The sequence below is a fragment of the Castor canadensis genome, chromosome 12 (genome assembly GCF_047511655.1).
Source record: "Castor canadensis chromosome 12, mCasCan1.hap1v2, whole genome shotgun sequence".
Classification (NCBI taxonomy): domain Eukaryota; kingdom Metazoa; phylum Chordata; class Mammalia; order Rodentia; family Castoridae; genus Castor; species Castor canadensis.
The window spans coordinates 27,259,085-27,274,778 of NC_133397.1; the positions used below are offsets into that span (position 1 = coordinate 27,259,085).

A 15,694-nucleotide genomic window follows, 5' to 3' on the forward strand; every position below is an offset into this window, starting at 1 on the left:
GGCCTCACACATGTTGGGCAAGCACCCTCCTTCCACTGAGCCACCTCCCAGCCCCACAACATACTTTTCCATCTAGATATTATTCAAATGTCTGTTAGCAGGAGAATGAGAAGATTGGTTATACCACACAGAAAAGTTACAACAAAGAGAATGAACTGTGACTACATGCAGTAACATGGATGGATCTCACACTCGTCATGTTATACAAGGAAACCCACACAAAAGAGCATATACCATATGATTCCAAGTATATAAACATCTACGACTAAGCTACTATGCTTTGAGTCAGGATAGTGGTTACCCTTGGAGAGGATGGAGTGATAGGGCTGAACATCTGTCTCTTGATCTGGGTGCTAGTCACGGGTATATTCTTTTGAGAATTCACCTATTGTGTACTTTTGTGCACTCTTTTGTGGGTACATCATATGTCATTAAGAACTACAAAACACAGGTTATAGCCCAGTGGTAGAGCACTTGCCTAGCATGCTTAAGGCTCTGGGTTTGATTCCCAACACCACATATACCAAAAAAGTACAAAACAAAACAAACCTTGTCTGTTTTGGTGGGGAATAAACCTTTTATCCCTGCTGTTTGTAGGGCCCAGTGGTAGAAGAATGAAAGGAATCTTCTCACAATTGCTGGAGGGTTTTAGAGATAGAAATGGCAAGATAACAAGGCTGTTGACAGGCACTGGAGTCCAGGTTGGCAGAAATAGGCTTCTCTTTGGGAAAGGGGAAGGGTCAACATTAATTAAGATATTAGTTACTCAGAACTATCATACAATGCCACCCCTAAACGTTTACTCAGTAGGTTTACTACACCCATATGTATACTGGGGACTCTTGTAGAAATTAGGGACAAGTGACGGTCCCTACATCTTCATCACTTGGAGAAGAGGGAGGGGAGCCACTGCAGGAGGCAACATGACACAGGTTGAAAGACCCACAGGAGCAGAAACAGAGCCAGAGGTGACCATGGAAACAAAAGTCCTGGACCTAGGCTGGCATCCTAGGCAGGGTATGGATTAAAGCAGTTGTTTTCTCCAAGATGCAGGGTATACCCTCCTATAAAAGAGCATGCAAGAGCCAGCGCCGTGGCTCATGTCTATAATCCTAGCTACTCAGGAGGCAGAGATCAGAATAGCGGTTCAAAGCCAGCCCCAGGCAAATAGTTCAGGAGACCCTATCTCAAAAATATCCGACACAAAGCAGGGCTGGCAGAGTGACTGAAGTGATAGAGCTGCCTAGCAAGCATAAGGCTTTGAGTTCAAACCCTAGGACAGCCAATTAGGAAGGAAGGGAGGGAGGGAGAGGGGAGGGAGTATAGAAGGTGATGGACATATTATACAAAAAGATGTATTTGGAGAACATGAGAGAGCCCATGTGGAGCCATGTGTGGGGGTGACATGAGGTGAAGGTGGGCAGGACAGTAAGCTGAAGCTCCATAGCGGATGTCTCAGACATCAAAGCTAAACACACGGTACTTCATTGTGGAAGCAGAGGAAGCTTTTTTTTTTCCCTAAAGCTTCTTTCCCTTAATGTCTGGTTGCCCCTTGAAGTCTACAAGGATAATGGTAAGAGCATGTACAAATGGGTCAGTGGTTAACTTCTTACTTCATAAGCATTGATTCAGCTTCTGACTAGCACAGTACCTGCTCACACAGTAGAAATGACACTCAGCCTCACTTGGTAGATGAGCACACTGAGGTTCAGAGTTGAAGTTTCTGCAGGTCACACACCTATCAGTGGAAGGGGCGGCCAGGTGAACGCTTAATAGACATGCAGCCTCTAGAGGGGCTAGGAGGACAGCAGTCCCAACGCTTGGCTAGACCAAAGGCAGAAGCACTGGGCTCTCACCTTCCAGCTTGTGCCTCAAGCCCTGACAGACAGCTAGTCACTTCTGGGGGAGGCAGAGGAAATAACCGGAGGGGAGCAGTACCAGCAAGCACATGTCCTCACCTCTTCTTCTTCTGTCTCCTACCCTTGTCCATGCTTTTACCTGACAATCTGTGTGTGTCTAAACATCTTTATAACCCAGGAATAAAAATAGTCACCTTTTTTAGGGGTATAATGATAATTCCACCAAAAATTAAAAATCTTTAAGAACAAATTAATTGCTAGTATTGAGTTATTGGTTTTCATTCCATTTTTAACTTGCATTTTAGAGCATAGCATTATAGCTAAATTTCTAGATGAATCAGCTGCCTTCTGTTATGCTTTTTCCCCTTATTTACAAATGGAGGCTATAATATGGTACTAGGCAGTTCAAGTCAAATGGTGAATTATTGCCTTGCATGATTCTTACTAAACATACCCTCTCCTTCCCTGGTCTCTGTGGCCAGACTCAGGAATGAGTAAAGTAGACAGCTGCCTACTTACAGATTTGAGAGATGCTAAAATACCCCCTAAGCTAAAAATGCCTCCCCCACATAAATTCTAAATTTATACATCTCCAAGGGCCTCCCTGAAAAGACACATCCTTTCCAACTCACTTATGGGATGAGGCTAATTGAGAGGGATTACTTATAGCTAGCTAATAAGTCTGTCACGGAAGCCACCTGTCTCCAACATCATGCAGAATAGAGGAAGGGCCTGAAAGAATGATACCCAGAATAATATGACCTGATGGACTGAGGATGTGGGTAGGCAAGATAGAAGTGAAGTTAGAAATTAAGAGAAAGAAAGATCCAGAACTTAAAGCATCATTAGGGAAGGCAAAACCCTTGGGCAGCCTAAGGATTTAGAGAGGTGAGCATCTCCAGGAGAGAGTTGAAAAAGAGGAGCAGGTGGAGTTAATGATTTATGGCACAAAACAAAAAGTTGTAGAGATTGATGGTAGCAGTGGTTGCCCAATAGTGGGAATGTACTAAATGACACATTTAAAACGGTTAAAATGGGGGCTGGAGGCTTGGTTCATGTGGTAGAGCACCTGCCTGGCAAGTGCAAAGCCCTGAGTTCATATCCCAGTACTGCCAAAAATAAAAAATAAAATGGTTAGAATGGTAAGTTTTATGTTACATAAACTAAACACGTACTAGATAAGCTGAAAGGGAATGAAGGCATTCAAGGCTGTATTCAGCAATCCTTTGCTTTAGGTAGTACAGTAGCTTCTAAGATGGCCCCAGTGATCCTAACCCCTTGCGCTTATCTCCTCCCACACTGGAAAGGGTTGATCTCTGTAACCAACAGGAAATCGCAGGATGACTTCCTAGGCTATAAAAGACATAACAGCTTCCAACTGTTTAGATTCCTTGTTCTGGGAGAAATGGGGTGGCACACTGTGAGGACACTCTGACAGCCTGTGAAGAGGTCTAATGACGAGGGACCTTCAGCCAACAGCCAGCATTAACCTGCTAACTACATCAGGAGCCACCTTGGCAGCAGGTCCTCCAGTGGCCCCTGCCATCTTCTAGCCTGCTTTTCATGAGGGGGCCTCGGCCAGAATTGCCTACATAGCCAACACCCAAACTCCTGACCCACAGAAACTGTCAGGTAATCATTATTGTTTTAAGTCATTTTTTTCTTTTTTGTGATACTGGTGTTTGTACCCAGGGCTTTGCACTTGCTAGGCAAGCGTTCTACCTCTCGAGCCATGCCTCCAGCCCTAAGCCATTACCTTTTGAGGTGACTTGTTATAGATAAATTTCATAATTAAGCCAGATCATGAGGACTCTCATCAACTGCTTCAGGCTGGTGGAATCCATTTATATATATTTGAATATATCTTTGCATGTTTCAAATATCTGTAAGTGACTTAAAAATACTCCTGAGATTGGAGGGCCTGGGAAGACAATTAATAATATATTTTGTCAGATACTATGAATGGTTTTCCTTTTTTTTTAATGGTTTTCCTTTAATTCTGTAAGTAACATGCTTGAAAACCTGAAAGAAGTCCAGTTATTTAAATTTTTTTGGCAGGACTAGGGAGAAGGCCACTGTTTTAAATCATCTTAGTTTTTAACGTGTTTAAACATATTTAGTTTTTTTTTAACTGGGCACCAGTGGCTCACATCTATAAATCCTAGTTACTTGGGAGGCTGAGATCAGGAGGATTACTGTTCAAGGGCAGCCTGGGCAAATAGTTCTTGAAACCCCATCTTAAAAATAAGCAAAGAAAAATGGACTGGAGGAGTGACTCAAGCACACACTTGCTTTGCAAGCATGAAGCCCTGACTTCAAACCCCAGTTAAAGAAAAATCATTTTTTTAAAGAGGAGGCAAAATAAAGGGGCAAAATAAATTAAGCTTATTTAAGAACTTTGGAGTCCAAGCTTCTCTGCCTGTGTTTGTGTACATCTACCTAAAATTCTTATCTCTGTGTCTGTGAGTCTCCAGTTTTTCAGCCCAAGCTTGAAAAGCTGTGAGGGCCCCTCCAGTTGCTCCAACAGGCTGGTCAGGTTGACTTGCACATCCCAGCACCAAGGCAGCATGAGTGCAGTTAGCTCTTCCAGGATGTTCAGTCTGTGGACTTGAAGAAACAGAGCAATTCAGGAAGCAGACTTTCCCAAAATCGATGAAGCCTGAAGAGGTGCAGGGTTAGGGGTGTGCAGTGAGCTTTATGCTTGGCAGCTCTATAGCCTACTCAAGCTGCCATCAGAATCTACTTGGTTTCAGAGCCTCCACCTTGAGTCACTCCACCAGCCACACCCCCACCTTTTTTTGTGATGGTTTTTTTCAAGATAGGATCTCGCGAACTATATGCCCAGGCTGGCTTTAAATCGTGATCCTCCTGATCTCTGCCTCCTGAGGAACTAGGATTACAGGTGTGAGCCACTGGCATTCAGAAATTTTTTAGTTATTTTTAGGGGAAACACTCAAACGCATACATTTTATAGTACAATGAAACTATATGTACTAATAACCCAATGTTCAACAAACAGCAAATGGTGGGCAAAGTTGATATTATTCTGAAGCAAATTCCAGATGTATAGCCGTTCTTTTTTTTAATCATAATTACATATCACTATCATACCATAAAAATCCTATTACTAGAAAAGGGGAGAAGGGGACTAGAGGTGGGGCTCAAGTGGTAAAGCACCTGCCTTGCAAATGTGAAGCCCTGAGTTCAAACCCCAGTATTACAAAAATGGGGGGAAAGGGATAAGAAAAAATAAATAAGGGGTAAATATAATCAAAATACAGCATATATACATATATACATATACACATATATACATATATATGGAAGTATCACAATAAATCCCACTGTACATTTTTTTAAAATCTCATCGCTAATTTTTTTGTGTGTGTTACTAAGGTTTGAACTCAGGGTCTACACCTTGAGCCACTCCACTAGCCCTTTTTTATGATGGTTTTTTTTTTTTTAGATAGGGTTTCGTGAGCTATTTGCTCGGGGCTAGCTTGAAACTGCAGTCCTCCTGAGTAGCTAAGCCACCAGCACCCAGCTTATCTTCTTTAAGCACACTTGTCTTGAACATCCAATTAGGTTCCTGGAAGGAGGCAATGAGGAGAAGCCTCAAGAGAAGGAGGACATGCAAACCAGTGACTCAGAAGACTTATATTCCTTAAGAAAGGGCTAAAGGATTTTCCTAAGGAAGGCAAATCCAGTGAGGCACACGGGATACGAAAGACCTTGGGGCTCAGGCTGTGTTTTCCTAACTTCCCAGCACACACATTTGAGTCTGTGATTGGAGATGAGTTGTCATTCTTACTCAGTTTGTGTAGAGCTGTATTTCCATCCTTTTCCAGGTAATTTTCAGATAAATCAAGAATTCTCAGTTTGGCCAAATTGTGAAGATTCTGAGCTGAAAAAATATAATCCAAAATGAAAAGATATTCAGGCAACCATATATGCATTTTTTTTTGTCGTACTGGAGTTTGAACTCAGGGCCTCATACTTGCTATGACTCTCTACCACTTAAGCCATGGTCCCAATCCCATATGTGCATTTTTTAAATGTCCTTAGAAGAATTCTAGTCCTTGTCTTCTTTGCTGATGGTAATAGAAGTAATTATTTGATTTGATCAACTTAATTATTTCTCAAAGGTAGCTGGAGAGGTGTTATCCCAAATCCCATGACTATGACCAAATGGCAGATATTTCCTGGTCCTATGTTCTGATTATAAGTTCCAAGTCACATACAGCCAAATGCAGCATGGGAAATAATTGTTATGTCACCAGAGAAAGTCACTTGGTGTCCCTAAGCCTCAGTATCTTCATTTACAGAATGAGGTGGCTGGATGAGATAAACTGTGCCATTGCTTCTTGTTTTAAAATTAACTTAGCCATCGAGGAGAAACTGAGGAGCAAAAAGGACACGAGTTGTTCTTTGAGTACAACTCGTGTCCTTGGCTTAGATGATTTTATTTATGTCATAGTTGTAATGTCAATAATAGAAACTTAGAAAAGTTTTAAAAACATGGATGAGAAAAAAGAAAATGAATAGTATAATGGCAGATGCAAATCCAGCCATATTAATAAGTACATTAAATGTAAATGTGCTAAACATTCCAATTAAAAGGTAAGATTAAACCAGGTGCTGGTGACTCATGCCTGTAATCCCAGCTACTCAGGAGGCGGTGATTAGGAGGATTACAGTTTGAAGACAGCCCTGGGAAAATAGTTTATGAGACCCTATCTTGAAAAAACACATCACAAAAAAAGGGATGGCAGAGTGGCTCAGGTGGTAAGAGTGCCTGCCTAGTAAACATGAGACCCTGAGTTCAAACTTCAGTACCACCAAAAAACCAAAAAAAAAAAAAAAAAAAAAGCAGAGATAATCAGAACTGGTGTTTGTTTAAAAAGCAAAGCCAACTCTGTACTTTCTTTTCTTTTTGGGGGGAGGGAGAAGGAGGGGGAAGGGACTGGGGTTTGAGCTCAGGTCTTCATGCTTACAAAACAGGCCACTCTACCACTTGACCACACCTCCAGTCCATTTTGCTCTGGTATTTTGGAGATGGGGTCTTGAAAAATATTTGTCCAGACTGGCCTCAAATCACAATCCTCTCAATCTCAGCCTCCCAGATAGCTAGGATTACAAGTGTGAGCCACTAGCACATAGCTCAACTCTGTACTTTCTACAAGGGATATGTTTTAATGGCAAAGACATAAATATGTTAAAGTAAAAAAAAATCCAGAAAACTGTTTTGCATGCAAAGAATCATATAATATCACTCTAGCTAAGAAAAGCTTAGTTCTTTTTTTCACTTCATATTTTTACCATGTTTGCTTAATGTAGCTGAAGATTAATTAGACTAATTAGAATGCTAATAAAAATTTTAAAAAGACTAATTAGAAAAGTCTCCTTTAAAAAAAATTAGACAAGGATATCATGAATTTATACGTTTGCTATTCCATTTCTAAGCCTGTCTTTTCCTAGTGGTAAGCAGAGAAATGACAGAGTGTTTTCATCTTTCTTACGTCCTCAGCATTTGTCTAGCCTTTTTCAACCTTGAGTTTCTTTAACTGTAAATATAATAATAATATACAAATGCTTTCTTGGTAATCTTTACAGACTTCTGTCAGTTTTATAGTCTGGTTTAAAAAGGGTTATCTCATCTGTTTTCCAAAATCTAAATTTTAAAACATACCTGAATTGAAGAGTTTATCCAGAAATAAGCAAAGGTTTCTCTATAAATAATATGCATATTCTTTGAGAACTCAAAAGACTCAATTGTTATATTAACTTCACTTTTTTTTTTTTGGTGAGACTGGACAGTAAACTCAGGGCCCTATGCATGCTAAGCAAGCTCTCTACAACTTAAGCCACATACATCTTAACTCCATCTTACTATAGCACACCTATTAACTCCATCTTAATATAGCAATGGATAAGAATCTGAGAACATTAAGGAGAACCTCCTCTCTCTGTTTCTCAATCATTTATCTATATATCCAAATATTTAGTAGGCAATAATTACATGATGGGAAGTGTGGCAAATCTCAAGCAATTTTTTTTTCAAAAGAAATTTCATATTTACTTCCTCTTCACCTTCTCTTAAAGTTATAACATGTACAACTATTCTGTAAGTCTCTCCTATTATTTATTAATTTTCATTCCATTCATGGAGAAAGCTCATTAAAAGCTGGCTAAAGAGCTGGTGGAATGCTCAAGTGGTAAAGTGTCTGCCTGGCAAGCATAAGGCCCTGAGTTCAAACTCCACAAAAAAAAAAAAAAAAAAGCTGGCTAGGCTAGATATTATTTAGACATCTTTATTATCTCTTCCAGTTTCTCTTAAAATTAAATTTCCACTTGAGAGGATTGGTGTACATTAGCCTCAAACTGTCACCTAAACTGATTCAACATTCTTATCCAGTCAACGGACACAGTAGTTACCTAAGGTTTTCACGGAATTTGCTGTCAGGCAGCAGGAGACTAATTGGAGATCTTGAAGGTCACAGGGTTCCCCTGACAGAGACTTAACTATGTAATCCATTCCCTCCCCAATGTTAGACAAGTGCGTCAAATGAAATAGACACATCTTCTTCAGGTTTGCCAGACCTTCCGCTGCAAAAAGATTGAAAAGAGATATGCTAGATAACCAAATTAATTCTATTTAAACATAGATAAATGGACTAGAAGAAAGCAAAAAATAATTGTGCTTAGAACCTTCTATGCGCTTCCTGTAGAGATCCCAGGTTACAAAGAGTCAAAAAGAGTTGTTTTTCCTTTAAACTTAATTTCCAATTTCCTAGACCATTCAGAAGTCACTGATGAGGAGGTCATTCTTGTGACAACATGAGAAAAACTATGATAAATGCGTGTGAGTGTATGTTTTCCTTTTTTTGCAGTACTGGGGTTTGAACTTAGGACCTCATGCTCATTAGACAAGTGCTCTTACCACTTGAGCCCTCCGCCAGCCCTTTCTAATGTTAGGTATTTTCGAGATAGTTTCTCATGAACTGTTTATTTGCCTGGGCTGGCTTCAAACCACATCCTGATCTCTGCCTTCTAGGATTATAGTCATGAGCGACCGCTGCCTGGTTGTGTAGTTATTTTAATAGGTATTAGTGTGTACTCTTACCACAACTCTTCTCATGAATAACATCTTCTGGGACCACTCTCTTGTTAACCCTTCAAAAACTTTCTCTTTCACCCCTCAAAAATCTTAGACTGGTTAAAGATGAGTTCAGAGGGGCAGCAGGCCCCCAGTGCCACTGTCTATAGCCTCAAAGAGCACTGCTTGTTGGAGGCTAGCTGATGCCTTACAGGGAAGACCACATCTGACACAGCATGTGTAACCATGTGATCAAAATAGTTCCTTATCTTGATGGTATTGTAGCCTAGAAGAAAGAAATATATGAAACAATGTCCCTGGCACATGGTAAACCCTTGGTAAATGTTAATTATCGCTGTGGATTATGTATTGCTTGGAGGTGTGAACAGGAGCTTTGTAGTTATTCTGACTTCTGGATTCCCTATTCAGTAATTGTGTAAACTTGGGCAAGTGAGTCAACCTTCCAGCTGTGGCTTGTGGGGTCATTATACCTACCTACTAGGGCTGTTGTGAGGGCTCAGTGAGATAAAGTATGGGAAAGTACCTGGTATAGTGTCTAACCTATTACATAGTAACTCTTTAATACCTAATAGATTATTACTAATGTAAATATACTGATTTGTTCAAGTTCAGATTTTTATTCCTTAGTAGCACAGCCAGGGCTGACGATGTAGCTCAGTGGTAGAGATTTTGTATCTCCAGCACTGCAAGAAAAAAAGCAGCAGAACCAGACTGTTCTAGAGAGAGGTACTTTAGGCCCTTTTCTACCAACTGCTGAGACCTTGGGCAAGTCAATAGGCCCAGTGAGTTTTCTATAAAGTGAAATGAGTTGAAGTAGATGCTCTCAGGCTCCTTCCATCTCCAATATTTTGTGTAATTCACAGGTATGCAGTATGTGTTCATTAAATGCTGAATTAATTTGCATATTCTCATCCAGCCTATATAAGGAAAAAGAGGTCAGCCATCTTTTTGTTATAGGATAGGGTTGTCTTTTGGCAGGAAGCAGAGTGAAGAGGAACAAGGCTAAAGGAACAGAGGAACATTGTACTGAGGGCTCAGGCAGGAAAAAAAATAATGAAACATAAAAGCCAGAACCTTGAGGAAAAGCTGCTTCAACAGGAACCCTGTCCTGGAGACCTGGCTCTTGTGGCAAACTCAAGTACCTGCAAATTTCTTGATCCACATTTCCTGCATCTCATTTCACTTATGAATTTTTATTTAACATGAAACAACAATATAAACATTTATATATTGTTTCAATGATTTAAATACAAACACAGCCAATCATCAGGGAGAGGGAAATTAAAACATGTCATGGCCTTTTCTCTAGGGGTGACACTCTAGTATGCAATTGAAAAAAAATGGAGCTGAAGGATTGTAATGGGAGTGGAAAAGTGTCCAGGGAAACTGAGGCAGTTACATGTGCACAAAAACAGCCTGGCCTTGCATAGATGCAGCCACGGCCAAAAAGTTGTAAGCTAACTATTCTTACTCTCATACTTATGTTAATAAAAATATTAGAGAAGACAAAACCTGACCTAGCTTTATAGCATCTTCCTCGTTCATCTTAATGTTATCCAGGATGAGTTTCACAAGATTCTTCAAATTACCCAAGCCATCAGTCAGACCACCTGCAAAAGAAAAAAGTTTGAATAGTGTTTATCTGACACTTGCTATTAATTATTTACTATGTTACCTAATAAAACTATCATTTCCATTACCAATCAGAAGATTTTAGTTATCACCAAGGGCAAGAAATGTTCATGTGATTAACACAAAAATGTAATTTTTGGTCAGAAATGGACATGGCGCTTAGCTATAAACATGTTGTCCAAATGTAATGGAATTAGATGAGATATCAGTAATAAAAAGGCAACAGGTAACTCTGTAGACATTTGCAAATTAAACCACACAACTCCAAATAATCATGGGTCAAAGAGGAATGCTCAAGAGAAATTAGAAATATTTGGGAAAATATAGAAATACAGTGCTTAGATGGAGGTTTATAGCTTGAATGTTTGTAATTAGAAAGAAGGAAAGGTCTCAAGTCAGAAACTTAGGCTTACTACTTAAGACACTACTGAAAGGAGAGCAAAATAAACCCAGTGTGAGAAAGAAGGAAATAGTAAAAAGATAGAAATCAATAAAATTACAGAGGATAAACAGCAAAAAATATCCAATAAAGTAAAAATCTGGATGTTTGAAAAGATCAGTAAAATTGACATGTTTTTAGCAAGACTGACAAAGGAAAAAGAGGAGATACAAATTACCAATATCAGAAATGAAAGAGGGGATATCACCTCAGACAGTGCAGGCGTTCAAAGGACAACTAGAGGATAATAGGAACAAGCCTACACACATAAAACTGATCATACATATGAAATGGCCCAAGTCCTTGAAAATCAAAAACTAACAAAACTTGCCTAAGATAGAATTGGAAAGCTGAAGAGTCTTATTAAGAATTTGGCCAGGTCTGGTGGCTCACGCCTGTAAGCCTAGCTTCTTGGGGACAGAGATCAGGAGGGTCACAGTTCAAAGCCAGCCTGGCCAATTAGTTTGTGAGGCCCTCTCTCAAAAAAAAAAAAAAATCACAAAAAAGGGCTGGTGGAGTGGCTCAAGTGGTAGAGTGCCGGTCTAGCAAGCATAATGCTATGTGTTCAAACCCTGGTACTAAAAGAAAAAAAAAAAAGAATTTGTAGAGGGCTGGAGGCATGGATCAAGTAGTAGAGTACCTACATAGCAAGCATAAGGCCCTGAGTTTCAAACCTCAGTACCTAAAAAAAAGAAAAAGAATTTGTAGGCCAGGTGTGATGATGGCTCACACCTGTAATTTCATCTACTAGGGAAGCAGAACCACACCACCAGCCTAGAAACAAAACAAAATTTTGCTGCTATTTCAAATAGCCTAAGACCTTATCTAAAAAACAAACTAAATAAAAGGACTGGGGACATGGGTCAAGTGGTAGATGCTTGCCTAGCAAGCATGAGACCCTGAGTTCAAACCTCAGTTCTGTTCCCCACCAAAAACAGAGGAATAAGGAAACAACAGATGGGACCATTAGAAAGAAAATAACAAGTTGGTAGATTTAAACACATCTCTGTGTATTAAATTTAAATGACCTAAACATGCCATTAAAAGGCAGAGATTGTCAGATGGGCTAAAAAAGCACAACTTAGGCCAGCATGGTGACACATGCCTCTCATCTCATCTACTCAGGAGGCAGAAACAGGAGGATCATGAGTTTGAAGCCAGACTGGGCAAAGTTAACAAGACCCTATCCCAAAAGCAAAAATAAAAGCAAGGACTGGGTAGTAGCACTCAAGGTCTTGGGCTCAATCCCCAGCACTTAAAAAAAAAAAAAAAAAAAAAAAGCACAATTTAACTTTTTACTGCCTACAAGAAATCTACTTTCTCATAGAAGTTGAAAGCAGAATAGTGGTTACTGGAGACCAGGGAAAATAGAGAGCAGTGGGGAGGGAGAGAAGTTGATCAATGAATACAACATCTTAGTCAATAAGAGGAGTAAGTTGTGGGTGTCAATGGCACAGCAAGGTAAATAGAATTAATCATAAAGTATTATATATTGCAAAATAGTTAGAAGAGAGGAATTTGCACATGTAAACAATAAACCTAAGGTGATAAATATGTTAATTTTCCTAATTTGGTCACTGACAAATGTAAACATGAATCAAGCATGGCATTATTCCTCATAAACCAAGTATTATGTGTCAATCAACTAAAAAACAAACAAAAAAAAAGCAGGTAAAAAGAAACAGGAGCCTCTTTTTATCTTGTTTATCCACCATTGTGACATAATCACTTCCCCAAGCCCCCAACCTCCTACTACCATCACATTGGGCATTAGATGTCAATTTGGGGAAGGGACACATGCCCAGGGGCAGCTATTCTTTTATACCAGTCTTGCAAAGTAATCAACTATGTGCTAAATTTGGCCTACATGATTTTTAAATATTTAAAAATTATTAATACATTTAAATATATTAATATATTTTTAAATTAACACAGGAATTGTAAGTATTTATGGGGTCTATTATAAAATTTCAATATATGTATGCCAGTATTTTGCTTTTAGTTTTTAAAATTTAATGTATTTGGGAGGTAACATATTCACATGGTCCAAATTATAAAAGGATTTATGATGAAGTCTCTTTCCTGCCCGTCTTTTATTTTTTTAATTGTTTTTGCTGGGTGGGGGCTGCCCCTGTCTTTTAGCTACAACCACCCCCCTGTGGAGGAATTGCCAGCATTTTGAAATTGGGAAAAATCACATGAAAATATGGATTTGTCATTTTTCTTGAAAATTGTACAATCTGGAGAGTGCATGTTCACAGCCTCAGTAGGTAACAACCAGCCAGGTTTGCATGAATCACTTCTGCAATCTTTGGACAAAACACATAATCCCACTTGGCTCCACACCCTACCTATCCTACTTTGTGTGAGTGTGTGTGTGTGTGTGTGTGTGTGTGTCTGTCTGTCTGTCTGTCTGTGTCTGTGTGTGTGGTGCTAGGGATAGAACCCAGGGCCTTGCATATGCTAATCAAGCGCTCTACCATTGAGTTACATTCCCACTGTGTGCTACTTCTAGTGAAAACTTTACCTCCCTGTCCCTTTTTGGTATTTTAATTATGGTTCATGTAGTAAAATTCTGTGGGTCAATTAAATGTATATAATTCCCAGATCAAAAGGGCCAATTTGAGAGTGACATGACATTTATCATTCATGCCATTCAGGGGCCCTTTGAGAAAACAGTTTTAGGTTAAAGAAAGTATAAGACAGGCTGAGAAAACATATTCCTGGGGAACCATAAAATCCCTTTAATTTTCCAAGAATGCTTCAGCAAAGAGAGGACAGCTGGAACTGCCCTTGTTCAGCTTGTTTCTTTTTAAAAATTATGTGTCTGTTTATCAACAATAAGTCACAAATCTTAAAAATTTACAATTTAGGGCTGGGATGTAGCTCAGTGGTAGAGTGCTTGCTTAGCATGCACAAGGCCATGAGTTTGATTCTCCACACAAAAAAAAGAAATTACATTTTCTCTTTAATATCAAGATTTCTTCCAAGAGAGATTTCATCTATTGCACTTGTCATAAATGGAAACTTGGACCAGAGTGTGTAAACTATCTGATGTTCATTAAAGAATTCAAAAGGCACTTGGGTGCCAGTGGCTCACACCAGTAATCCTAGCTACTTGGGAGGTTGAGATTGGGAGGATTATTGCTGAGGCCAGCCTGGGCAAATTGTTCAAGAGACCCCCATCTCCAAAATAACCAGAGCAAAATGGACTGGAGGTGTGGCTCAAGACATAGAGTGCCTGCTTTGCAAGTGAGAAGCTCTGAGTTCAAACCCAAGTCCCACCAAAAATATACATACAATTTTATCAGGACTTCTTTTATTATCTAGAATATGGTCTCTCCATGAACACTTGAAAAAGACATGCGTTTTGTTTTTTGTTTTTGCTGTACTGGATTTTGAACTCAGGGTCATGGATTTGATTCTCAGCTGTAAGAGAGGCATAGTTAGGAGAATTATGGTACAGGCCTACCCAGGCAAAAACATGAGACCCTACTGAAAAATAACTAAAGCAAACTATTCATTAAGATTATACTAGAAAGATCTCTGTATTGAGTAGAAGGTTGCAAAGATGATCAGCTCTTTTTTTTTTTTTTTTCAGCACTGGAGTTTAAACTCAGGGCCTCACGCTTGCAAGGCAGGTGCTCTTACCATTTGAGCCATACCACCAGCCTGCAAAGACAATCTGTATGAAAGATCCTAGGTTCTTAACATCATGGAAAATTCTCTGTAGGTAGCAAGTGAGGTAGTGCTGGATGAGGAATTGCTCATGGCCGAAAAACAACCCCAAACCAACCCCAGATTGGTATAGTTGAGGGAATAAGGTTCCTGCTACCCACAGCTTCACACTGCAGAGCAGGCCTGCTCCAGGCAACAGGCCCAGTCTACACAGGCAGGGTAGACACCTCCAGTGTTATTTGGAATCTGGGAAAGACTACCAAGAAGCATTACCCTCCACATATCTGTGCCTGAAGTTTGAACTTTCTTCATGTTAAACGTCCCCATATTTTCTTTGTGGTACTGGAATTTGAACTCAGGGCCTCAGCTTGCTAGGCAGGTGCCCTACCATTTGAACCATGTGCCTCCAACCCTTTTGCTGTAGTTTATTTTTCAAGTAGGGTATTGGGTTAACTTTGCCCATGCTGGCCTCAAACCATGATTTTCCTACCTCCACCTGCTAGGTGGTTAAGTTACAGGCATGCACTGTCAATCGCACCCCAAATCTTTATTCTAAAGAAACAGCACTTGAGAGAAGAATGGGCTTCAGTTTCCCAATGATAATTGAGTAAGATAATTAGCCACTCATTCCAGCTTGCAATTAATTTACAGGCTGAATTTCCTCCGGGACTTACAAGAGGGACAGGGTACATTTGGCAGGGAAACAGTGGGTGTCAAATTGACATGGAGATGATGATAAGGGAAGTCAAGCTTTACCTACTTTATATGCATATTTTAAAATAATATATGTTTATGTATTTAATAATTATATTTTATACCACATAATAACTATATGCTATATAACAAATATAGTTTATGATACATTGTATGCTATATAATATTTTATTACATATATTTTATATATATGTATATCAATCAGACTATCAGCTTTAGCTCTGGAATCTTTCCTTGGGCCTCCCAATCTATCAA

At 39.5% G+C, this 15,694-nt stretch overlaps 1 protein-coding gene across 7 annotated transcripts in view; it reads right to left on the reverse strand.

Annotated features, from left to right (window-relative positions):
- Positions 1-15,694, reverse strand: part of Nlrc4 (NLR family CARD domain containing 4) — a 50,028-nt gene that overhangs the window by 15,450 nt on the left and 18,884 nt on the right. For 2 of the 7 annotated variants that reach the window (XM_074049456.1, XM_074049455.1), the window contains exons 5-8: positions 10,494-10,586; positions 8,295-8,465; positions 5,671-5,763; positions 4,299-4,466 (exon numbers count right to left, since the gene is read on the reverse strand). In XM_074049456.1, the coding sequence (XP_073905557.1) occupies positions 4,299-4,466; positions 5,671-5,763; positions 8,295-8,465; positions 10,494-10,586 (525 nt within the window). Of the gene's footprint in view, positions 1-549; positions 722-4,298; positions 4,467-5,670; positions 5,764-8,294; positions 8,466-10,493; positions 10,587-15,694 lie in introns of all 7 variants that reach the window. The other 5 variants (XR_012439654.1, XM_074049457.1, XM_074049458.1 and 2 more) reach the window with 5 other exon arrangements.